Genomic DNA, 27529 nt, shown 5'->3' on the forward strand with positions numbered 1-27529 from the left:
TTTTCAGAGGTTCGGCATACAGCTTGACTGTCTTCGATGAAGTTGTACAGCAAAATTTTAGATAAATTTGCTGAAGTACGCAAAATCTAGCTTTTATACCTTCCATTGCACGAGAAATTCAAATAGGGTGATGAGCCTATTATCGCCATGTTTCTATTATCACTCTACCCATTTGAAGCCATTGGTTAGAGCAGCGTCTTAATAGCGCAAGAATAGGGGCACTCGATTCGAGTTTTCGTTGCGCTCAAACACGAGAATTTCACGGTTTTCAGCCCATTTTTGTTATTATCTTGGCTCTTAACAACGAAGCAAAGCTATTGATGCCAATTTGTACGCATTCCATTGTTTGTAGGCCGAGCAATTAATGAATCAGTAAGGCACTCTTTTTGGTATGGTGAAAATAGGCACATTACCCTATAAGTTTTAGGCCGTTCCTTGAAAAAAAGCGTTTTATTCTATAACTTTTATAGTTTCTATTTTACACTAAAGTACCCTTTAGACAAGTTGAAAATTATTTTAGGGCGCATAATTTGCTTTAAAGCACCAAATACTAAACTTTTTTGTTTCAAAGTTATGAGAACTTTTATATAAAAAAATATAACCTTTTCGATTAGGGCACTTAACATTAAATACCGTTGCTGTCATATGAAATACCATGCTTTGTAGCACAGATCACTAAAAAATGGCAAATGCAATATTTTTTATATCTTGCAAATATTTGTTTGTTTTTTCGTAAAAAGTACATAGGGTAAAGTGCCTATTTTCACCATACTAAGCAAGGTGCCTCACTAATTCGTTAATTTCTCGCCCTACAATCAATGGAATGCGTAAAAATTGACACCAGCAGCTTTGCTTCGTTGTTAAGAACCAATATAATGACACAAAGGTGCTGTAAACAGTAAAATTCTCATGTTTGAGCGCAACGAAAACTCGAATCGAATGCCCCTATTGTTGCGCTACCATTTGACTCAATGCATTGAACAAAGATGGCGAACACTGCTCTAACCAACGGCTTCAAATGGGTAAAGTGATAATAGAAACATGGCGCAAATGGGCTCATCACCCTATAACTTTACAACGAAAGAAGCTGGAGACAAATTGTTCTCCTTCAAAATATCTAAAAGAATTTCTAAAGTCATCTAAATTAAAGTTAAAACTGCAAAAGTTATATAAAGAAAAAAATGGAAAATTTCTTGTAAAATGGAAAGTACAAGACATAGAGTTCCAGTATCTCCGAGAAAGTTTTTTAATTTTTTATCTTCAATTTTCTGGAAGACCGTGAAACTTGATCTCAAACCATTAAAAGTTAATTTTCTGATTTTAATAAATTTGGAACCATCCTACCCTCTATTTAAAATAATAGAAAAGTCTCGTTAAGTGCAAAATTTTATCATGAAAACGAAACTATATCTTTTATATTGTCCACCAACAGACTACCAAGGGTCAACAAAATATTTTATATAACTTTTTCAGTTTTCATTTTTTCTAACCTATCCTTTAGATGTTTTGCAGAGTTTTTGAAGACGAGATTTTCTTCTAATACATCAAAGCTCTAGTTTCTATTGTTCAAAAGATATAAATAATTAATATATCAAAAATAGGTTTTTTGAAAACAATTTTGCGAAATTTAAAAAATGCCGATTTTGCCATTTTTTGTTCAAATATAACTCTAATCTTGGTCTTATATGTAGTTGAAAAAGAATAAACTTTTTTTCGTTCAAATGAGTGATATTGGTATTCCAAAGAGCCCCATTTTTGTAGGAAAGTGCTCATAATTTTTCAACGATGATAGTTAGATATGTGGTGCCATGAAACAAATTATTTGCCTTAAAACAATCTTAAAGTTGTCTGAAGACTACTTCAGCTTTAAATCAATACTGCAAAAGATATTTGAATAGAACTGTTTTTCCTAATAAAACACTACGAAACACTCTAACGCTTGATTTCAAATTTGTTGTAAAATGAAAAGTATGACAGATAGAGCATACATGTCTTCAACAAACTTTTCTAAAATTTGCCGTTCTGCAAATTTCGCTGAAGGTCGTTTGGCTCTAGCTAGAATGATTAATAAGTTATTTTTTGATCTTGGTAAAAGTAGAACCACCCTAACTGCTGTTTGAACAAAAAGAAGGGGCTCACAATCTACGAAAACTTTTCCAAAGACTTTACAGAGCTAAGTAGTTTAGTTTTTTTACACTCTCAAAATTCCTGCTAAATTTGCATTCTGGACCACCATTGCTGCTAAATTTGCATTGGCAATACGCAGAATGCGAGGAAATTTACAAATTTCTTCAACTTCACATTCGGATAAAACATCGAATGAGTTGATACAATCAAGTGGATCTTTGGGTGGACAAATTACCCTTTTTCGTTTCTTTTTAATATTTTGCGCACGGCTTTTCTGTTAAGACCCAGACATGTTGGTAGAATTAAATATTTCTTTAAGCTGAATTTTTGATGATAATCGTTTTAGTCTTTACAAAGACTGATTGAGTAGAAAATGTAGGTTATCTTGAGAAAGACCGAGTGTCGAAAAAATATAGGAAGTCTTGAAAAAGACTGAGCGTCGAAAAAATATAGGTAGTCATGAGAAAGACTGTTGCTGTTGAAAAATGCTAGGTAAACCAGGACAGAGACACCGATTCAATTTTGCTGCCGTTATTGAAAATGCAGGTCATATTCGTTATTAAAAGCGAACTGTCATAGTGAAAAATACGGTTGATTAACAAAAATTACATGCACAGTAAAATATGGGCGACGAAAACTTTGTGTTCTTATTCCATCGTCTGACGGCGCATCAACATGCTTCTCATTCAACTAGTAAAAGTCGAATGACGCAGAAAAATACGCGCGGATTTTGTATAACTTCCCATTACTTGATTAGGTTGATTTCATAGGTGCTCCATATCGACAGCTCTGCCTGAAATGGACTGGAAAATTTTGGTTTTCCGCGTTAGTGTACTTTCTGAAAACCGGCTTTTGCGTTGTTCGTCGCATCGATATTTAATACAACATTGGTGCACATTTTCTCGACTGATTGGTGTAAACAATGTGTTATTCCAATAACAGTTACTAACGTTAAAAAAACTCTACGATCTGTTTCTTTCGAAATTTTGAAAAGGTGTCTGAAATGTATGTCGCGGTCACGACAGAATAATAAATATCGGAATACGCCCTTTTCACGAATTAGTTTTTCTTTTGCTTCTTCGGTCGGAGTAAGCTGATTATTAGTACGATGGAGCACTATAGAGCCAAACAAAAGGTACATCTTCGAAACCCTGTTAATGATTCCGATTGAACCTCTGTAGTGACCAGGAACATAACCCAAGTAGCAACTAAAGCGCAATCTAAGTTTTAAGGAGCTCTTCAACAGTGCTTTAAAATCGAAATTGTTCCTTGGGAATCCAACTGAAAAAAGTGTCTTTGTTGGACTCCATTATAATGGGTTATTGTGGTAAATAGAACCAAACCGGAAGTTAGTTTTTGTCCCCTTATGCGCAAATTGGTTAATCCAATATTTTTCCTTGGGTAAAAAGACAGGCTGCATACTCGCAGGCGTTTGGCTGTTATACCAAAAGAGAGTTTCGCTCTAGTCGTTAGCGACCCAGAGCTTCTGTGCATATTTAACCGGGACATCACTCGCTACCAGCCAGTTGCTTTAGACGTTCACACATGTTGTGCGAACTGTTTGGATTTAGTGTCTAACTGACGCCAATTTGGTGTTAGTTTTTATACATCGTCTAGCTGACAGCAAGTTGGTGTCAGTTACTGATGAGTGGAACACGAACCATTAAAATTCAGATTCAATATTACTGTTGGAATTTTACTCCACAATTTGCGACTTATCTCGTGCTAGAAAAGCTTCTTTTTGCGTGAGTACTATGATATGCCTTATTACGAAATGTGAAAATATTTATTTTCTGAAAAAATTCATAATTTTGCAAATTAACTTGCCTCTGTTATTAGGGAGATAAAATTATTGCAAATAAAGTCTATACTTTTTAAAAACAACCACAGTTAAGTTAAGCGAAAAGCATTGAACATTTAATCTTCAAAAACTTTTGAATTCGGTGAGGTTCGGGTCGGATCGTTTACCGAATCTGCGCGGAAGTGCTCAGAAGTTTTATCGTAATTATCAGAAAAATTATTTATATTCATATAGAACGCTCTAACTTGGTTTCTCAAACAGTCCATTTCAATCCAAAGTACCAACGAAACAAGAACACCACAAACTTAAGCTAGATACAAAGATAAACATTAACTTAAACATCAAACAGCAAAGGTTAGTAGTGACTAATGAACCTAACCTATCTCCATGTACAATTAAGTCCACCGTATCTTAAAATCCTTAAAAATAACTAAAGCAACACACCACACAAACATGAACCAACCGAACACAATAACGAACAATTAAATCCACAATTTCCGCTGGTCGCGAATTTGACAGCACAGCGCGCAGCGCAACGCGGCCGGGGCTCGCTCGGTGCGACGACGAGTCCAACAATTCAAGTGTCACCGCGTCGTTGAGCCACATGGCGCCACTGCGCCGTGCGCCCAAAGGTGATTCCAGTGAAGCGATAAAGAAGCCCCGGCGCGGTTCGACATTTGCATTGGATCCCAGGTTGGTGCTATCGGTTCGACTTTATTTTTTTTTCTTTTGCTACTGCTACTTTCGATAGGCACCGTGTGGCCTGGGGGACTTTGATGACCAGGGACAATGACATAAGAACAAATATTGAAATATTTACCGCGAGGACGGTTCGCTTTATCTTTGAAGTTGACGGGCGCGCGCGCTTATTTGTGTGAATGTGTATGATACAATTACGGTTTGTTTTAACTCTCAATCGTGCAGCTACTTCAGAACAAAAAGCAAAAACAGAACAGATAGAACGAAGACGTGCATCGGTATCTGTAGTCAGGTACTAGACGCATGTCCTTCGTTCCTGAACGCAACACCGAACGTGTGTGTGATGATCACTTACGTGAATGACAGAGCATGCCGTGTCGGGGGAGTTCCGTGGTTGACTTAAACCGGTGCTGCGGAGCGTCGATGACGTCGATTCTGTCGCTGTAGAGTTGGGTGATCTCCAGCTACCACCGATTGGTAGAGAATGCTGGTGCTGTTGTTGTTGCTGCTGTTGACGTAGTAGTTGGTATTGCCGGTTGCTGCGAGGCGTTACAATAACGCTACAGTCAGATGGGCGCTGGCCAGCGCGTGGATGATCTGTTCGACCGACGAGGGTCTGATTGATGGCGCTCAGTGCAAAGGACGGCGATGACAGACAGGACGGTGCTACCGTTGCCGTGGTAACCGTGTTCGTGGTCGTCGTGGGGGCTAGCACCAGATCAAGCGTCGATGCTGCGTCGTCGGGGTCTGTCAGGCGATGATGGTGTTCCGACAGCCGCAGAAACGTGGTGCGAGCAGAAGTACCAGTTAGATGAGATTGAGGTGGTCTTGGGTGGTTCGGATGTTGTAATTGTTGAACGTGGTGATGTTGATAATGGTGGCGCTGATCTAATCCGTCTGATTTATTGCTACTACTGTTATGATTATTAAGATTATTGCTATGGTAAGTTATCTGACTGCCGGAACTAATATTTTCCGTCTTTATGGTTAAGTTAGTTACGGATGGTACTGGAGGTACCTGAGTGGAAATAACACAATAATGATAAGAAAATTATTGTAGACACATTATTACACGTCGGGGAAATGCAAGAAGAAAGCACAATGGAGTGAAAACTACTTAGGGTGAAAGATGTGCCATATGAAGAAACGTGAAATGAAAAATTCATCGCTCAACGGAGCGTTCCTATTTTTTTTCTCTCCTCGCTCGTAAATGAGTCATTGTGTTCCGAGGCAAAATTGTGATGCGCCTGTCAACGTGTAATCGAATAATTATACCTCACCGTCATCATTAAAACGTACTACATCATAACGGATTAGACCAATCTGGTGGAGTGAATCCAACAGAAGAAGAAATAAAAAGTAATTTTGTTCGATAAAAGAATTTTGACAGCTTGAACTGGCACGTTCCACAGGGAACGTAACCCAGTTCAAGCTACTCGCTCTGTTGGTGGCTTTTGTAAGTGCATCATATTTTCCCCGGATCTACATGCAGCACAGATGCTCGTAACTTGGAATAAATGTGCATGCCTGCGGCGGGTTTATGTGCTATCTTGTGTGTGTGCAAAGAACCGCAATACTTACTTGTATCTGAAGCGGCTCTAGAGTGCCGTGCTCCCACCTGCCGATGCAGGTCTCCGTCTTTTTGGCAACCGACGTGGTTCCATTGATGAAATCGGTCTGCGATTGAACGAATATGCTGCTATTGGCCTGGAAAGAAAGATCGGACAGAAAGAAGTTCATTAAAATCTTCGTTATTGCTTCGTGTTGGGAAATACAACGAGCCTCCCCCCTTAGCCGCCATCAGCATTCTAACCGGCGAGCGTACCACAATCCCGAGTGTTAGTTTGTGGCTTGTGGATCCGGTGGTGCTGGACAATTAACACTATTAGCGGCGGGGAAAGCAATTTACGGGCTTTTTACCGCAGTTGGAAATTACCTTCCATCGCATGCTGGCTCTCTGATAGAGTGTTCTTTATACATTTGTAAAAGGGAAGTAATCTCTAGTTTAGAGAGAGAGAGAAAAAAGACCTGAGTCATGGCCGACTCCACAAGCACAAGCAGTTTCAAGTTAAAATTGGATGCGATCAAAGTAGAGATGGCTTCAGGATTTCATTTCGTATGACTGACGTCTTGATTGCTGTTGTGTAGTTGATAGAGTAGTTTTCGAGAATCCGGAGGAAGATAGTCGTGCCAATTTCAGCAGATTCTTCTCTTTTTAATAAAAAAAAACTAATGATGTGGAAAGTGATCTGCAGCTAAGGATTGCAAAAGTAAATTTCACACTATGATTCACCAGTCTGAGGTTATGCATAATGCTTTTCATATGGATTTAGTAAAAAACACGTTGTTCAGAGTAGTGTTTGTCCTAAATTTAAAAAAAACCGGGGAAAAAATTTCGCTTTATACTTGTGCAGAATCCAGTATTATAAGCTGGCAATGCAAACACCAAATAAGAGTTGCTTCGATCTAGTGTACACTGTCTAAAGAACAAAAGAAGCGTTACTCATATTCCTGCAGTAGTGATCGTTTGTGACATGATGCATGGGTCTTAGAACCAAAAAACAATGTCTTCACTTTGGCCCAATACAGTAACGGTAGACTTTAAATCATACAGTGTTCGATCTTCTGTTAGCAAAATTTTCGTCGTTTTACAGATAATAAGAATCGGTTAGGTTTGAGGATTTCTTTCTGAGGTATTCGACGGTATTCGTGTTACAAAAATATGGCTGACTCGGCTGAGTTCTTCCTACCTGACCATGAAAAGTATATCGTAGGACATTGTTATTACTCAGCCTACGGTATTCACGTATCAAGACGAGATTCTTATGTGTAAATTCTGCAAATAGACGGCAGATCACGAAAATCCTACACAGAAGCTACTAAGAAAAATTTATCTACTGTAATCAAATCCAACATACAGTCATCAATATCTTCAGCTAAATTAGTTATGGAATTTCCGTTTCGACTTCGTCTCATCGGAATTCGATACTAACTAAGCGCCGGATTGACGCTAGCTCCAAAGAACGGAGGCACAATGTGTGTTCCTGAGCAAACCCCCAGTCAAGTTATAGGTTTTGTGCTCTTCACGCGCAAAGATGGTTATAAACAATTTTCTCCTTAATAGAGAAAAAAAAGGTTTTTACCAAAATTGTTCTCCACTAAGAAGAAATGTAGCGTAGTGCATCTTCAGCTAAATCACATCCATTCAGTAGTTGCCGACCAGAATCAAATGTTCAAGCAACAAAGATCACGTCAGCAGCCGGTACTGTCAGTAGCCAATGCCCACATAACCAATATTGGAATTACGTACACAATTTTTGAGCTAAAATACATGATTATGATCCATAAGTCCAATAGGCCAGCTACAGCAGATCAAGAGAAGGCGTATTGAATGACCCCTATGTAGTAGTAGACGACTCATTAAATGAATCCTCAACGAGAAAGAAGGCTACCACGCGCGAAGTAACAGCTCGCCTGCACTCGATTAGATGGACATGAATTAGTTTGAGTGTTGACTTCATCATATAAAGAAAGATTAATTATGTAATTACTCTGTAAATCAACAGCACAATCCAATAAACTTAGCTTAAAATGAATGGTAGACGCTCCCCTAAACCGCTATTGATTTTTTTTTATCGATCGGAGCTTCAGTTCCGGAGTTATGGGTTGACGAATGCGGTTACACAGTAAATTTCCTTTTAAACCACCATGATGCAAAACTTATAACTTTGACCTTCTACAACCCTTATAAGCAGAAACTAAAAAATATTCAAAGGGGGAGTGAAGGGTATTTCAAAATTCGATGTGTAATGCCAGATGTTTTGAAAATAAATGAGGCGTTGAGATTTTATGTCATTTGAAAAAAATTTTGACCGAATTTTTGGGACTGTGAAAATCGACTTTTTTCACCAAGATAGGTTTTCTGGAATTTTGACAGGGGTGTATTTTTTTTATTTCGTTTTTTTGACACGGCTCATAGCGGTAGCTTAACGGAACCGTGGATCTTTTATGTGTTTACAATATTTAAAAAATAAAAACAAATATTATTGATTGTCCGTTGGATCTCGTGCACGCAACTTTTTATTGCGAGCGGAGACCTTCTTTCGCGGCTCGCCTACTGCGTCATGGGGATCATTTAATAACAGGGGTGTAGCTAGAAGGTGCTCATCAAGTTCGTGATGGCCTAGCGCTTGTTTATAGGTGCTGAGTTTAATAACATTGTGTTATACTCATTCACATATCTATTGAGCATAACCGGCCATGGAATCATATTTTTGATAAATAAGAAATGTAGATAACTACACCACTAGGTGGATTGAAACGGGCTCTTTTTATATTGTAAATGCATCAAATAACCATGACTCAGTCAATCTAACATAATAAGTCTCGTCAAATAAACGAGATCGAAAAACTAATGTGCAAGAAGTTTGTATTTTTTGACAATCTGTATTAACTTTTCATGTGTTCACTTTTAAATGGCACTGCTACAGCGACATTAGAACATATCTAAAAAGGAGTAAATAAATAAAGCTATAAATAAAATATGGCTTCAAAACAATCTAAAGTTGTTCGAAATTATTAAACTATTACCAAACTTTTTGGTTATAATTCGTTTATTTGAAACGGCTCAACGCGTCAGTTTAACGGAGCCGTGTGTCTGTTATATGATTGCAACAAATAAATAATAATAAAAAATCATAACCACTGAATCCAGCGCATGCAATTTATCATTGCGTGCGGAGATTCTTTTCCGTGGTGGTGGAGCGTTTTTAGAGTTGCCTGACAACGCTCGAAGATCATTTAGTCTACTTTCTTGAAGCGACAGTTTTCGTCCATACTATCCTAACTACTGCTATCTTGAAGAACGTGGTCGATTGCTTCTTAGAATTGCGAACTAAGGTTGTGAAGTTTAGTCATTAGCATCTTTTTGACGGTGTGTCGTTGTTATCATATGCGTTCATGGTTAAAGCGTTGTCGCTGATTCGAGTAATTTGAAATTAAGCTACTCAAGTAGCATTATTTGTTTCGGCAACCGCTTCATAACCAGTTTACAACAAGAAATGTAGGGAATTTTTGTTGCAAGCTGGTTACGAAGTAGTTGCGGCAAAAAAAAATTTCTACATGGGTAGTTTGAGTCTCAAAGAAAGGAAAAGAGCGGTTTAGCCGCATTCTTATCGCTCGAACACCATTTGTAACGCCGATGATTCCTGAACGCCAGGAGAGACTTTATATCAACGGTGATCTTGGACTTAACGTTATCATGTTCAACAAAGTGTTTCATGTTGTTCTTGTAGATAAATTCATCTAGTGTGAATTGATTTTGTAATTCTACCAGTAACATATTTTGTATATGATGGAATTGAATAACTGTATGTTTGTAATTGGCAATAAACATTTTCTCTTTCAATAAGCCCTTTACTTCTTATACGGTAGGTGGAATCGTGGGAGTTTTAATGTCAATGATTTTTATGAAACGACATTTCAAACCAGATGTTGAACCACTTCGTGCACACATAGAGCTCCGTACCAAAGATTTTTCCAGATGACTTTTTCAGCACAAAATCGTCATCTCACAAGCATTTTGGCAAGTGCAAAAACACTCAACCTCCCACCGTTGGCAATCAGCGACTACGACAAAAACGACACGATTAAATTTCCCTTGAAAAAGGCCGCTAAACACGGTCGAAACGTCGGGCAGTTTTAAAAACATTTCGTTTGCTCAAGCTACATTGACTGAGAAAGCCGTAAACATTCATGGTAATTCCAGTTCCAGTCGATATAATACTCAAAGATAACCTCAATATGGCTCAAATCCACCTATTGTAGTCAGAATTAGACATCTCATTCCCCAAAAGGCACACAATGGTCACTATAGCAATAACGGTTCTTTGTACACGGATATGAAAAACTACCAAAAGTTGAGCTCTTTGGACTCAATCTCGGGGTATCGTGGAATAAGGTAAAATTAGGTAAACCGTGTTGAAGGTAGTTTCCCTTTGACAACGGCAAAAATCACAACTCATTGATAGGTTTTTTATACTCAACCTTGAGTTAAATATACTTAAATTTAAGTTGAAACTACCTAATTTTGAGTAAACTTCAAACAACTCAAAAGTACCTTATTCCATGGAAGACCCGGACTGAGTCGAATCTCTCTCTTTGTTTTTGACAACACTAATAAATGCGAAAGCGACGCAAAACTCAAAACTACCTAAATTTAAGTTAAAAGAACTTATTCTGTGGGTTGTTTTATTTTTCCGTGTATATATAGGATTTCTATAGCGCAGCGCACTCGAACGAAACGCGCCGGGTAACTGTTTATTGCTCACTTTGTTTGACCGCTTGCTTTGATCGCTTGTTGTGACCAGTGTCATTGATGGCTGCAAGCAGACTGAGCGAGGAACTTCTCATTCGCGAAAAAGTGTTGCGTGTATGTGAGTATGTATGTAGTATGTGAGAAGTAAACTACCCTAAAAGCTCATAATATCCCCATGCTCATGGTCCCAATTCACCGCCAATGCACCATGTTTTGATAGTGTTTGGAATTGGATAAATTCATATAAACACCATCCACAAGGTCCGGTAGATCTCATATAAAAACCATATTTTGGCGTATTTATTGTGACCATTATATGCTGTTTTGAGAATTTGCTCGGTTATTCAGAGTAAGTCCCATAATTTAACTTGGACATTCTAAGTACAGAACATATCGGCTTCATCTTTGAACGATTATTCTAGAATTTTTATCTAGTCGGGCTAAGATCACAAACACATACATGAGTAGTTCATAGCAAGATGAATAGATATTTTTCATTAGTTTCCTATCTCACAAATGGATGGACTTTCATTGCAGGTAAATTATTTGCATGAAGACAATGGTGATACTCAAAGCTATAATTCTCTTTAGTGGAGAAAAATTTAGACAAAGACTGTTTTTTCCCCTTAAGGAGAAAATGGTTTAAAACCGTCTTTGCTTTCGCGTGAAGAGCACAAAACCTATAACTAAATTAGTTATGCAATTTGTCTCATCAGAATGCGACACTGACTTAGTGATAGGACTAGGGTTTGCTAAGAAACACGTTTCGTTTTTTGGAGCTAGCGTCAAACCGGCGCTAGCTTAGTCCTATCATGAAGTTAGCGTCGAATGCTGATAAGACAAAGTCGAAACACAAATTACATAACCAATTTTGTTATATGTTTTGGGCTGTTCACGCGCAAAGATAGTTTCAAACAATTTCCCCCTTAATGGAGAAAAATAGTTTTTACCGAATTTTTTCTCCACTAAGGAGAAATATATCATATTGCATTGGCTTGCAAACTCAAACCAAGACTCGATTTCATTAATTCTCACCAGCTTAATCAGAACTCTTTTTCTTGCGGGACATAACGCAGAACTATGGGTTAGCTCCGAAACACAAATAGTGTTTTTGTTTTTTAAAGCTAGCGTTAATCCGGTGCTAGCTTAGTCCTGTCACTAAGTTAGTGTCGGATTCTGATGAGACGAATTCAAAATGTAAATTCCATAACTAATGATGATACCGAAAATATATCAGAATAATGTGTATAGAGCTAAGAAGAGAAAAATCATATGGATATGTAAAAGGCTCATGAAGATGAATTCACAAAAATGCCTGGAATTTGGGATTATCCGGGATCCATAGCTACGAAAAGTGTTATTTTATTGCGGCTATTGTCTATAAAATTTTATTATCCTACCACGGAGTTGAAAATTCGGAGAAAGACTGAACAGAAACAGGATGAAACGAAATCCTCAGAAATGTTTCCTATTATTGCCATTACAAAAAAGTATCAACGGAAAACTAAGCTGATAAAAAATATCAACCGACAATATCCTACAATTAAAAAATGACCTAAATTTCGCTACTACTTTCAAGAACGAGTATTTTACAGCACCATGGCGTCATCCGCTCTGAGACGACCTTGGCATCGACCAACTCTGCCAGAACAGGAGCAGCATCAGCATCAGAGTTGTATAATGCGTAAAAGTAAATAAACGCTTCGGTTCGGTCTGTCCTACAATAACACAAGCGCACAGCTGTACTTACAAACCGAAAACGATCAGATGCCCGTAATTTTTTTATAATTTTTGCTTTTCAGCAAAATCCCTTGTTGTTCAACCGCCGTTCTGGTGTGCTGTATCTTTTCAGAATTGCTACGCTAATTGTAGGGATAACAAACTTTTGATGTGTTTTTTTTCTGCACAAGAGCTCTGAGAAGGATTTACCTGAAACATTCAAACAGCTGCTTAGGTAGAATAACACGGTGCAACAAAATAAAACAAAAATAATGTAGGTCTGTTCAAATACAACACAAAATTACATTTGATCAACTTAATATACCCTTAAAATCTTGATTTATAGCGAAAAAACTACTTCTGTGGACTTTTGGCACAAAAAAATTAGCTGTGCGCCCTTTTTTAACCGATTTCCAATTTTTTTAGTGTTCTGGAAAGAAAGGGAAATTAACTCTTCAACGATATGCCCTGCTATGTTCTTGGGTTAAAACTACTATGCGGTTTTGGGACAACAATATGAAGGTAATCATTATTTACCAATTAAAAAAAAGATATTGAAAATACTATTTTTAACAATTTTTAACAAAATACCATACCTTAGGTCACTTCTTTTTCTTTCCTGACTACTAAAAAATTGAAAATTTGTTAAAAAAGGGCAGCCGAATACCCCGAAAACTATTTTTTAGCATTAAATCAAAATTTTGAAGGTATGCAACATTTTTCATACATTATTTAGTGTTGCATTTGATGGGATCTGCAACATGTACTATATTTGAAAAGTACAAAATCACTGTAACACCGTGTAATTAGTACGCTACATTGTAGCACTATTCATGGCTTGCTTATTGCATCGCTAATTGGCTCATAGTCCATGGCAATTGTTCGTTCGTATTCTATTCGTTATGTGATCTAGTTCACACAACTACGTAGAATGTTGCTAGCACCATGGTGCACCTAATAAATCAAGTAACACATATTTCATGTTTTTATTTTCACACGAACTAGCTTACAATGTTGTGAAACGTGTTTTCCGTTCTAACTTGTGTTACCGTTTATTCATACAAGATTTGAAATTTTGCCCTATGATTTACAAATTTGGGAATATTATTCATGATCATAATAACATATCGAGATTGACCTCATCTAGTGATTCAGAGGGTGAGGCGTTGCTCATTAGAGTGAGACCCGTTTACACGAAAAATAATAAAATTTTGCTCAGGGCAACTTTTTGGGTTCCATTTGAGTCCTAGAATAACTGTGCAAATTCTAAGCTCGATCGGTGAAACTATATTTTTGCGTCCACGACTTACATGAGATTTCGTATGAGGAAATCGACTTAAACAAAATAATTCAACCAAGTGTCGCCCAGTGCTTCCTAAAAATAAATCGATATGTAATTTTTATAGGAAACTAGCTAATACCCATCGCGTGTTGCTGCGACTTTCAACGAAATAGGACGAAAACAATTTGTCCGAAGCGTCATCTGTCGGGCAGATAATCCCCAGCCAACTCCAGGAACAACCAAGACGACACCTAAAGGTTTGATGCAAATTAGTTTAATTTCAGATCATCAAACGTACTGCTAGGTTATCTGATGCCAAAATGAATTGTTTCACCCGCATTAATAAGTTCGAGTGATTCAAATGTTTCGCTCGCAAATAAGTGTTCGAACTATTTTTCGTATGGCTTTAAACTTTGATTGTGGCTTATGCTGCACTCCAGAATTGTTCCGGCTTATAACTGTAGTTATTGCGTTAACTTTAATAGGATACTGCGAATGCAGTGTTGCCAAGAATGATTTCAACCAACGAAACTTTCTTTTACGTTAACATATTGATATTGACACGAATTTTGGTAACCTCACTCACATTTCTAATTTTGAATTTGAATTTATGAAGTATTGTAGTGAAAATTGGATCATATAAAATGGCACAGCTTGTGGCACAACCGGCGAAGCACCGATTTTAAGCAAAACAAGTTTTTGATGTGCCTTGACTCCACAGTACTCAAGACTGGACTGGAGACTGGACATTTAGTCATCGTTTTTTTATTCTGTTAGTCGAGTCTATCTTCGAAGTATATCGGTGCAATACATGAACGTTTAGTTCTCAATATTCTAGATGTTAAAGTGTTTTCAAGTCTTTCCACATTCAATTTAAATTAAATTTATGCTTTATATAAAAACCAAGTATTTATTTCAGAAAAAGACCTACCTATAGAAAAAAAAAAATTAATTAGTTATGGAATTTGAGTTCCGATTTCGTCTCATCAAACTCCGACTCTAACTTAGTGCCAGGACTAAGCTAGCGCTGGATTGACGCTAACTGCAAGAATGGAGACACAGTCTCGTTTAACGAGATGTTAGCTCAGGAACACATTGTATCTCTGTCAAGTGTAAATTCGGCGATAGTGTGGTCTGGCTCTAAGTTTGTGCCAGGTTCTGATGAGATGAAATCTAAACGCAAATTCTATAACTAATGGAAATGGTGCCTAGGATTACGACAGTCAGTAATATTACCTGCGTAATTTAGTTCGTATAGCATTCAGGCATGAAAGTTTCATTATGCGCAACCACCTAACAACCGTGGTTGAAATAAATGTCACTATACGTAGAAGCAGAATTCGTTACACCCGATACTTCGAGGAACTTCTTGCTGGGAATCCTTTTTGTGATGAGTATACGGATCGAAATATCTGCTCCCTCTTACTTCACTATACAGTTCAAACATAATGGAACTAACATTAACTAAATCACGCTATGTACCCAGGAAGGGCTGATTTCTACGTGAAGGCACTGTGATCAGATTGCACACAATGGGGAATATTGAGCGGAAGTTACCGAAGAAGACCCTTTGATCTACGGTAAACCAATCCAAAGCACAGTAGCACAGTTTTCCATACCAAAATCTGAACCATAGGAGGTCACCTAATTTTTAGTAGCTGTTTAGCCCATAATGACAACAGCAACAGCAGCATCCAACACCTCAAAATCAACAGCCAGAACCATCAGTGAGCAAGTTAATATCAATCAAGGTGGGTTTATACAGGTGATCCGTATGTGCAAGATGCAAGAAAGAACATCTGATTGCGAGCACCAAACGGTTTTAACGATGTTGGTATTGACGAGAACGACGAGAAAAAAGTAAGTTTCCCTAACACCTAATAATATTTGTTATTTATTTATTTTTACATATTGTAACTATATAAAAAGACCTACAATTTCGTTGGGCCGTTGAGCGTTGGGCTGAAGATTTTTGTTAAGCCATTGCACTCAAGGTTTCTGCTAAACATAACTTTAGCTGGTTTCTTTTCTAGTATTTGCGCTAGTTTCTTGGTAACGCTAGTGGCTTATTCATCTGCTTTATTCTCCATTTTCTGTTGTGCCGTCGGCTCTTGAGCATAGATTTTTTCTCCCGAACACAGCTAGCACTTGATAGTCTGTCTCCTCCAATGACCGCACCTCATAGACGTACAAAGTAATAAGGAGTGTAGAGCAAGCACGATGTGCAGCAATAATACGCCTTTTCACCACGCCATAAACGTCGTCTTCACATGCCGCTAATGTTCTGAGATATATTAACTCGTTGGGAACTTTTCATCCTACTCCATTGATTTCCACCTTGAAACCAGCACCGTTTTAATTGCTTCGTTCTATACCATCTACTACTTACTTTGGTTTATCAAAGTTTGTAGTCAGATCGATTTTGGCCTCTTCCACTGCTCTGCGATCAACACCAAAATGATATCGATGTTATCCGGGATGCCAAGAAGCATGTGAATTCTCGTGATGATAAATCCTGTCCTATGAACACTAGACCTTCCCATCACACCTTCGAGAGCTATGTAGAGCAACAAGTTGGAATTTAGGCGAGCATTGTGTAGTTGGTGAATCGATTGCCTTGTACGTTCGAGTCCCAGCCCCTGCATATAGGGTACGGGATTTTTCTAACTCAAAAAGAGGCAAATTAGCCTGAGATTAAAACCTCTATAGTCAAACCAAGTTATAAAATAGAACACCGCATTGAGTTTCATCTAACGTTAAAAACAAGTAGATTTTTACCCATCCAGCGTAATACGAATGAGCTCAATCCGTCTTGTCGGAAGGCCGTGATCAAGTATTATCTGCCACGGTTTGTTTCGTTTCACTGAATTATACGCTGTTTTGAAATCAACAAAGAAATGGTGAATCAACTAGCTGTATTGCTGAAATTTATTCAGGATATATCGCTAGGTTAACATCTGGTCCGTCGTTGATCGTTCTTCTCAGAGGTCACCTTGGTATTCGTCAACAAAGGATTCAGTCAACACCACGCCCGTCGACTGAATCCTATGTAAGATTTCCCAAATAGGAAATTTTTTGGACAAGATCAATTTTTTTTGTGTGTGAGACACAATACCTAACATAAATGTTTGTTTTTTTGTGTTTCAGATTCTCCTCGTCAGTAACTAACACCAACTTAATGCTAGATAGATAAGTTTAAACCAGCATGTATATGGCGTTAGTTAGGTGCAAGAATCCAAAAACTCACACGTCTTGCGTGAACGATTTTAGCGTCCAACTGGCGCCAATTTGGTGTTGGTTTAGACTTATCTAACTAGTTTTAGATTGGTGTTAGTAACTAACGAGAAGAATTTTAAACACTACAAAATCAAACTTATATGTTGGGCGTAGTCTGCTAAACAGATCACAGAAGAGTACTTGATAGGCAAGATAGTGGATCGTTGTGCCATCCATAGTTATTACATTCGAGTTTTTGGCTTGTAGGCATCAAGCCGATCTCGGGCACACAAATACCCAAGATTCGGCATTTTATTCAAACCGTCGCCGGGAAAACTTTATACAGACACGTCAGACTACACAAAAAAGTCACCGCGTGATAGAATTGAATAGATTTCGATTTATTAAAATATAAGCAATACTCCTCCTAGTCGGCTATCCGGAGTTTAAGTTGCATAGTTGACCAATCGTATCAATACAACAAATGGTAAATTTCCAAAATTCTCGGCAGCCGGCTGCCCGAAGCAATTTTTGCATGATAACGCTACTGGAACATTAAACTCCTCGGTGTCTAGCAGCGACATATATCGGACTAACATTCCTTGCTTCCCCAGAATATCTGCATTCGAACGTGGTATTGATCAGCTAGCAGGAATCAATATGGATTGTACAATGTGGCTCATCATGTTATTTCCAAGTATGTTGGTCCAATGAACATTGTGCAATCTTAATTAGTTCTGGTCAATAACAAAGTAGCAACCACGGGTCATCTCTTTTACTTATGCTTATGGCTGTAGGTATCAAGATGATTTCGTAGGCATTTTTGAGGTTCATAGAAGATAAGAATTATAGAAAATACTTATATTTAGGTTAAAGACTTGTTGACGGGGTTAGGCCATCTTGAATACCGATAATGCCTTCATTCATATTTTTTGAGCGGATTAAATTAGATTATGTCAATTTTTGTGGCAAAACATGGGTTGTTTTTTATTACAAAACTCTGAAAACACTGTTACTCCTTGATGAAAGAAACTTAGAGGTAATTAAAACAACATAAAAATCAAACGAATTTGAAAAATAAATGCCTTTTAAAAAAATCAGACTGAAGAAGAAATAAAATATAGAATAGGTTTATTTCTATAAAACAGATCATAGATTAAGACACGGAAAGCCAACCAACTGTTAATTCCCCTGCATTCGTGTATCCATCAATGAAAAACGGTGACATTCACGTCGGTGTCGTTCGCACACAGACACCATTTATCACCCACACAAAAGCAAATTCCCTGTATGGATATACATCAGAGGAAGCAAGAATTCGGCACTAATGTATTCAAGTTAAACCGGCTAGAAAATTGCTGTGCATTATTTATGTTACTATAATTTATCAGAGATCTCTTCTATGACTTCTTTGCCTATTTTTTTGTGGGGACCACTGGCAGCAACTTTTCCTAGGAGGTTAGCTTTTTCGAAAATGTACCGTGTGTGTGCAGTCAGTCAGTCAGTGTTTACTGGTCTGCTTCGTAAGTCAGAAAACCGAATCCGAGAATTACGCGCGCAAAAAGTGAAGATTAATGTCCCCGCTCTCCGAGGAGGGATAATCTATTTTTAATCACCTGCGAGGGATCTTTCCGTCTCAACTTCAATTCTCTCTCTCTTTCTGTTTCTCGTTCGGTTTAGTTTGACTACTCTGACCAAAACAGAACAAGTATAACCCCATGCTGTGCCGACTGAGCAAACAACGAGAGACGTTTCTTCGTTGCAAGAATATACGGTACAAAACTTCAATTTGCTTGAAATCCAATACAAGTGTGTGTGTGTCTGTGTGTGCTCGAGCGTTCCTTCTATATAGCCTGGAGCATCGGTTGATTGATCTGACGAGAGGAAAACGGTGCAGAGAAGGCGAGTGATTCGAACTTTTCAACTCATCAATAACTCAAGAAGTTGGCTTTTGTTCTCGGCTACCTTTTTCCCCCAAACAGGTGATTAATGGCAGTGAGAGAAAGAGAGCTTCCGTCTGTGGTTATTGACGAGGAAGAAACAAATTTCGCACTTTACTGTGGTAATGATTGTAGCGCTTCATCACATCGGGACTTCGATTCGTCGAAAAATGGTTTTCAAATTCATAAGTACTGACTAGAAAGACCATGGTTGTCATGTGTCACCTTACAGCTGCTCGTTGCTGCAAGGCCTAGTGTCATGTCGGAGCTTAAACTGTCAATCGTGGCAGTCGATTGTTAAGCACGGAAAGCCGCTTATTGTTGCTTTCGGTTCGGCCGGAGTGACAGATCTGTCCAAGAACCGGGGATACCTTGTGTACTTACTTGACTGAACGTGACGGCTGCGCCGGTGCTGTGGTAGTTTTTCGCGACCAACTCCAGCGGCGAACAGGGAAGAAAGGGCGAGTTAGCCGGGGGAGTATTATACCCGCCTGCTGCGAACAACGATTCTGTCACTGTAAGTAAAAAAGAGAGAGAAAAACAAGAAATTAGATCTTCTCTGTTAACTGATAATACACTTTTTACAGATTTCTGGTTGGATTTTTTTTCTCTCATCAGTAGATTCTTCGGAAGAGAGAGAGAGGTAAGATTACAAATTCACAATAAATAATAATAAAAGTCATCTCCCGGCTAAAAGCGAAGAATCGGCTGAGCGCGCTGTGCGGAGGCAAGAAGAAAGAAACCTATATGGAGAACGTAGCAGAGCAGTATATTTGCGAGCCAGGGCCTCTTGAGAATGCTGAAGTGGGCATAAAAAAGGCTAAACGAGCAACATCAGCCCGAGTGAAGATGAAGATAAGACCTGCCCGGCATGGACATAGACGAAAGGGAGGAGTTGTATTATATAATGCGGCGACACAGCAGAGTTTGCCTCATGCGGCGAGAAGGTTTGCGTATATTGGCTCCAAGTTGAAGGTAGGTTTAGGAACTCGTTTGGAAATGGGTCAAACGAGAGCTGGCAGTTCCAGTTGCTTTGCTTGTGCTCACTTGAGCAAAGCGGTGGAAAAACGAACATTAGCAATCTCGTTTTCGTCGCTTGGTATTTTTGTTTTTGCTTAGCTGGTCAATGCCAATATGTTGTTGTTATGAAGTACCCAATTCTTTGCAAGCAGGCTCAAATTCGTTCCACACGAGCGAATTTCGAAGAATTTGTAATAAATAGCTTTTTTTCGTCTCGTTGGCTCTTTTGTTCTATTTTGTGCCATTCTGGGCAGAATTCCAGAAAGTTTGCAGTAGCGTATTTTTGACCTTTTTTGCAACATACACCATTTCGTTCCGTCACTTTGTCGTGAAGGTAACCTTCAGGCAGAGTCGTTTGGGGACTTGGGTTTCTACGCTTCTTTAATTATGGCAACCAGGCCACGTTTTAATTATTTCATCGGTGTCAAATTTCTCCTCGATACCCGATAATTCTGCTGGCTTATCGCATCGTCCTGTACTTGATAACCTCCTTGGGACAATGTTATTTTTCAATTAAATTTGATCCCTTTCTTCACTCTTCAACTACGACAATGATGACGATCAGAAGTGCATTTTATTCAAAGGTTCCGGATTACTTATGAGGGTGCATTCCTGTATAAATCTTACCCTCATAAGCAACAGGGATTGTTCAATGGCTCGATTCTATTTATCTTGCATCCCTCATCTCACATCAGGGATTCAGCTGTGAATTCCCTTTTTTCTGATGGGAATCCTGGCAGCTAGAGTTTCTTTGTTTACATTCACAACAGTGTAATAAAATTGAAAAACGAAACGAGCCCCGGCCCGTGTGGTTTAAACTCTGGTCCGAATCCGGGATACATTTTATTACTATTTCTCTTCTAGGGCCAACCACTCGCATAGTTTAAAACAGTCACGAACGAGTCAATAGCCATTGGGATTCAAACGATTACGTTACAACCTACCCAGCACAACCTGTAGCCTGCTTCTAAGAAACACCGAATCCAGTTGTTACCTTTCCAGTATTTGCCTTCTGTCTTGCATCTGTGTATTTAACGAGAATGTTCTGTTTATCTTCCTGAAGACGTATCACCATCCCTGTCTGTTTTGCAGTTCGCTCCGATCGCCGTTTGTCTGTGTGCAGGGTCTCGTGTTATTTGACAACAGAACGATATGGGCTATCGCCGGACTATGGACAACGTAGCCAAACGGCAGAGTACCTGGTCGGTCTGCATGGGAAGATTGGGAGGATGGCAACTTGTTTCTTTGCTCCTCGTTGCTATGTTCGCCTATGCCTTGCGGAGAATGTCCGCCAGATTTGACAGGAAACTTCTTCAAGGAGTGTGAGAGGTTCCGCCACACCACACAATTTCTCTGATTATGATGGCTACGGGAATGGGGCAATCTTTTAGAGCTATTGTGGTTTCTGGAGATGAAACAATTGTGGTCGAACGGTTTGAACGTATCTATGGGGGCTTGTGTCAGGGGGTGCGGGGGCTTCTGTTGGCATTTATAGATAGCCATCGTTATCAAGGCTGCAACGGTTCTTTCAGTGCAGGCCTTTTTCGTGTTGTTTTAAGGGGTAGCTTTGCGACGTTGCAATTATGTAAGTAAAGGTTGTAGTTTGTTGGGTAGAGAGAGAGACAGAGGATGACATGGCTTGTGTGGATGTACTTTATGTGATTGAACATCTCAGGAAACCAATCGGCTTACGAAAGTCTTAGACAGGAAAGTGTTTACTAACAAGATGTAATTCAATGCTTCTTCGGATTTCTGCTGTGAAGGCGGTACTCTTCAGAACCATTTCTCACATAATTTATTCTAGCTCGCTGTGGCTAACAGCCTCTGAATTGTGTGGCTCATAAACTTTGACCTCGGTATTACCAATTATCAACTAATTTACGGTCACGAGAAGTGTTGAGCAAACTTGTGCCATGTTAGACTGCTATAAACGACTTGGTGAGTCACGGTTCGCATCTGTTAAGAAGGGTATAGCTTTCATGTAGCTGCTGAAAAAATAAGCTTTCGGTATCACTTGAAACAAGAATTAGCAGCCTTTTTATAGAACTTACAACTCATTTACTTTTAAGAGTAACTGAGAGAAATTCAGTTAATTTGTGTAAACGAGCGAACACTGTTATCGTTATCAGCAATAATTTGTATTAAATTTGACATTTGTTTTAATTCTACTCGTTAGTCAGTGATTACGAGCTACGATAATAATCTTAAAGAGTCAATCAAATGTTAAAAGCATTGTTTATGTAGGAAATTGGAATATGTTATAAATAATTATGTGAAAAATCTTCAGAATTTTTAGGTTCTATTCTAACTGTTGGAATCAATTTGTACTAGTGTCACAGAGAATTATTTGTACTTTTGTCAGTAATATTACCAATTGCAAGAGAGATACAATATACAATATTCGTCCGGCATTTTTTGCGAGAGCCTTCTGAGATATACAAACAGAATCTGGATATTATATCCATCAGCGTTGCTTTAAATTCTATTTTGACAATGGCAAACAGAACACACATTTTGGATGATAGTTCTTCTTAACTCTTTATAAATATTTTTAAACATGCTTTCAGGTCTTTTTTAAACTAAACTAGAGCAAAGCTTTATTACTACTATCATGTTGCCTTACTTACTCTCTTTATTGTAAATATTAATATTTGCGACGACCAAATAAAAGAAAACCATTTCGTACATAACTAATTTACCGAGCAACTATTATTATTTTTTCATTCGTTTCGGCTTTTCTTCGATTAGTTCCACAGCTATCCTTACTGTAAGTTTGGAAGCCGCCCAATCATCGAGTAGCAAATGAATTTTGAATATGCATAGAAAATACGCATTGTTGTGTGGTAGTGAAGGAAATTGTTGATAAACATCAACAATTTCCTTCACTACCACACAACAATGCATATTTTCTACGCATATTCAAAATTCAAATTAAAAATTAAAAATATTGATGATGGTTAAAGTGTTGGAACATGGTTAATGCAACAATAGGAAATGTTTTAATTTTGATATGATCCATCACTTGTTGAGTGAGTGTGCATTGTAAATACGCCGTTTGTCTTTTAGTGATTTAGTTCTGGTAGGAGCACTGTTCCTTTTTTTATGCCAAAGATCTCGAAACTAAATCAAATTCTTCTCTGTTTAGACAAAAACTGGTTCATTTCAATTACTTATTCCTGGACTTATAATGGACATATAACAAAAGTTAATAAAAGTGTACCTATATATTGTCCAAATCGGTATCAAATCGAACACAAAATCTTCAGAATAAGTTCACTACGGCATTTACTTAGTCACCTTGCTTCTCACTCATTCCTGTTCGTACAAAACGATGTTTCCGAAAACACCGCTAGAGTCAGGGGAGTGTTTGATCAGACACCAGCTGGTATTCATCGCAGGAGAGTGCAGTTTGAGTCATTGTATTTTGCTAGGAATTTTACACAAGCTTCGTTAGCGAAGAAGCGAAGCCGGCTGGTTCCTCTTTCAGTTCAGTTTGTGTTGTTGTGGTGGAGAAACACGGTTACATCAGGATCAGTAATGTATTGAGTTTTCGAGCGTTATTTGAAATAGACTTCTTAAATCTAGGATTTTTAATATAAAACTGGATGAGTAAAATTGAATATTTAAAAAATGACGAAGCTTTCTGACTTCTTAATCCCTCTAGATTTTTATTTCTTGATGTCGGAAAATCAGAAAATATTATTATGTCAAATCATGCTAAGATTTAGCTGCAGATGTTGAAGGTTGTAGGTCTGGTTTGATTGTAGTAGATGCGTTTTTCTTAGCAGCTTCGTTACAAAGTTTTCTACGGTGTGCCATTAGATTACAGAACTCTCACGTAAGAAGATCCTCTGTGAGTGCATAACGTTGTTTGTGTAATTCTTTTGAATTATAGTGTCAGGTAGGATGGAATAGATCTCTCGACCCACATCCTAACCACAAGAACTTCGATTGGAATATCTGTGAAGAAGTTTCCCCAATGACAGTCGTTACAAATTCCTGTTTTCCGTATAGTGACATGAATTGGTAATTGGCTTACGGGGAGTACGCGGTGCGAAATCATGTAGTCGTACCTCTATTTTATCATCTTCCATATTCACGAGAAACTTACTTCCAGCGCTCTTAACCACGTTCTTTAGGTTGTTCTGCGAAACGAAACTTTCAGATTGATTTAATACGTTGAACGATATCAGTACTGATTGTCTTAGCCCATGGAAATGGATGAATGTGATTTTCCTTAGCCTAAGACTTATTTTCAGTTTCAGCATCTCGCGAATATTCGGCCGAACAGTAACATACTTAAAATCCACAACCGCTGTATTGGGCCTGAGCAGCGAATTCTCGTGAACTTCGCTCGTGATTTCAAGAATAAGAGCAACAATTCCTTTGTTTTCGAGACAATGCACACGAGATGGAGCGCCTGTTGCTTTTGGTTTACTTAGCTCGCGTGTAGCTCTGACTAGGGCAGAAGTAGAAAGTAAAGATTTTATTTAGGTGCATTTTTCAATATTTGGAATCATTCGATTGTCATTACACTACTTGCAAAAGTTGTCGAATTGTCGCTGTCAGAAGTGTTGTAATCCATTGAGTATGTAATGCATATAATTACAGTAAAGTGTGAACAGGGGAGGTCCACGGTGACTTCCTTGCGGAATATAAATACCAGCATCCATCACTTTTTTCAGATAGGTTTCTACATACGTAGTACGAATCATGATAAATATTTTCAGTCATTTTAATAATATTATGACCATGAGCAGCGCTGCGATTTGCTAATTTTACCAAAAGACATAAAAGTTAAAAAAAATCCTTCAAAATTCTATTCAGAATTTCATATGCGCGTCAATTGATTAATAATATAATTCATGATTTCTTGTATTAACATGTATTTCAAACCATGAAAATAGTTCTTTTTCTAGGGGTAAGCTGACGGATTTTTTTGGAGAAAGAGAGCGATAAGGAATTCCATCACGTACCGTAAACCGGGGTGACATTGATCACTTTTCGAAGTAATCATTAAATATTTTTAGACGCAACACATTTTTTTTTAAGTTTAATCTTTTTAAACCATGTACTGATCTATGGAGAACAAGATTGGATGGTTTTACCTAAAATTGTCCGTTTACAGCTATTTTTTCATAAATGATTTCAAGTTGAAGTCCGTTTTCGTGTTCCGGAGTGATTTTGATAACCTGCATGTTCACCCACATTAAGTTATTGATATCAATGTTTTTCAAATGTTTGTTTAAACTAATTCTGGAAAGATACTCATTGTTAAATAGATGTTAATTAGTATTATACAAAGTATTTCAATATCCTGTAAAATTTGAGTAACCAAAATTCGTATAATTTGTGTCCAACTAGAAACTAGAAAAGATTCTGAAAACCTTTAAAACTACTAAAATTGTTTTGGTTCAGTGTTTTATCACTGTACAAAAAGTTTCATCCATTTTAACTCGTTGGAATATTGAACAATGAAAAAAATGTTGCGAATTTTAGCTTAAAATAATTGCCAACTAGTGTCACAAAAAATGTATTAAAAATAAACAAACTCTTAAAACTAAATTGAGCATATCCCAATCTAAAGGAAAATAAAAACTCGCTTGTAATTTATTACTCTTGCTCAAATCTGAGATTTATTTGTTCTATAAAAACCTATTTTAATCCACCTAGCGGTGCAATTGTGCCTTTCTCAATCATGAATCACGAGAATGTGTGCGTTGTTTATATTCATTAAAAACTTTTAAATGCATATATTACATTTTATTATTATACAACACATGACAACTATATACAAGAAAATAAATCATTATTCGAGTTCTAAAATTTTGAAAAAGAAAAAACAGCCGTGGTAATATTGAACTGAAAAAGGTGCGAAATCGGCAAAGTCCCAAAAAGTCGATTTTTATAAAAAAAATTTTTCGAGATAACATAAAATCTCGACGTTTCATGCATTTTAAAGATGTTTGGCATCAAAAATACGAATTCGATTTCTGAAATTTAATGGGGTCCCCCCTTTGAAAAAAAAATTAGAGTTCCGGCTTATATGGGAATTTCATGTGTGACCGGACCGTTCAGTCTATATTTCCGGAACCATACAAGCGATCCGTGCGAAATTTTACAGACATCTGTGGGGATAATAGAGCTATCATTTGGAACTAAGTTTGTGAAAATCGGCCCAACCATTTCCGAGAAACTGATGTGAGTTCGTAAATTTTGAAAGATGGCCGCTTTTCCCGGGCACTTCTGGAACCGTCTATGGTGGTCAATGTAGTCAACGAAAGTTTGGTTGGCCGTCGGTGACCTAGAACAGCAAATTTAAGTTGTTTGAGAGACATTTTAGCGAAATTTTTACCTTTTTTGCTTTCATCGGAGTATCGGTTTGAATCACAATTTGCTATGTGATCGCACGCCACAACCTGTAACTCCGGAACCGGAAGTCGGATCGGGATGAAATTAAATAGCCATTTGCGGGGACGCAATACCTTTCATTTGAGGCCAAGCTTAGTCGAATCGGTCTAGCCATCTCCGAGAAATCGATGTGACTGTTATTCTGAATTTAGATACTTCCGCCGGGGCTTCCGGAACCGATGATGGTGGCCAATTTGGCCAAATAGACTTTGAATGGATGTTAGTGACCTAATACTACAAATCGAAGCAGTTGTGGTCATATTTTGGAAAAAAATTCACCTTTATACATTCATTGCAGAATTTCTTAAAATCGACATTTTCTGCGTGTTCGTACTCATCACCCTGTAATTCCGGAACCGGAAGTCGGATCCATTAGAAATTCAATAGCAGCCTATGGGAACGTTGCACCTTTCATTTGAGACTAAGTTTGTCAAAATCGGTTCAGCCATCTCTGAGAAAAACGAGTGACATTTTTGGTCACATACACACACACACATACGCACATATACACACAGATACATACATACATACACACATACATACACACACACAGACATTTGCCGAACTCGACGAACTGAATCGAATGGTATATGTCACTCGGCCCTCCGGGCCTCCGTTAAAAAGTCGGTTTTCAGAGCAATTGCAATACCTTTCTATTGAGAAAGGCAAAAAGGTGCAAAATCGGCAAAGTCCCAAAAAGTCGATTTCTAAAAAAATAATTTCGTGATAACATAAAATCTCGACGTTTCATGCATTTTAAAGATGTTTGGCATCAAAAATACGAATTCGATTTCTGAAATTTCATGGGGTCCCCCCTTTGAAAAAAATTTTGAGTTCCGGCTTATATGGGAATTTCATGTGTGACCGGACCGTTCAGTCTATATTTCCGGAACCATACAAGCGGTCCGTGCGAAATGTTACAGACATCTGTGGGGATAATATAGCTATCATTTGGGACTAAATTTGTGAAAATCGGCCCAACCATTTCCGAGAAACTG

The 27529-nt window shown here is 38.0% G+C and overlaps 1 protein-coding gene across 9 annotated transcripts in view; it reads right to left on the minus strand.

The window, feature by feature from the left end:
- LOC131684642 (protein winged eye) overlaps positions 1–27529 on the minus strand; it is a 233135-nt gene that overhangs the window by 58278 nt on the left and 147328 nt on the right. For 8 of the 9 annotated variants that reach the window (XM_058967679.1, XM_058967685.1, XM_058967681.1 and 5 more), the window contains 3 exons: positions 19485–19615; positions 6209–6334; positions 4983–5645 (listed from right to left, as the gene is read on the minus strand). In XM_058967679.1, coding sequence (XP_058823662.1) covers positions 4983–5645; positions 6209–6334; positions 19485–19615 — 920 coding nt within the window. The remainder of the gene's footprint in view (positions 1–4982; positions 5646–6208; positions 6335–19484; positions 19616–27529) is intronic. The other variant, XM_058967687.1, reaches the window with a different exon arrangement.

Source organism: Topomyia yanbarensis, chromosome 2 (assembly GCF_030247195.1).
Source record: "Topomyia yanbarensis strain Yona2022 chromosome 2, ASM3024719v1, whole genome shotgun sequence".
Classification (NCBI taxonomy): Eukaryota; Metazoa; Arthropoda; class Insecta; order Diptera; family Culicidae; genus Topomyia; species Topomyia yanbarensis.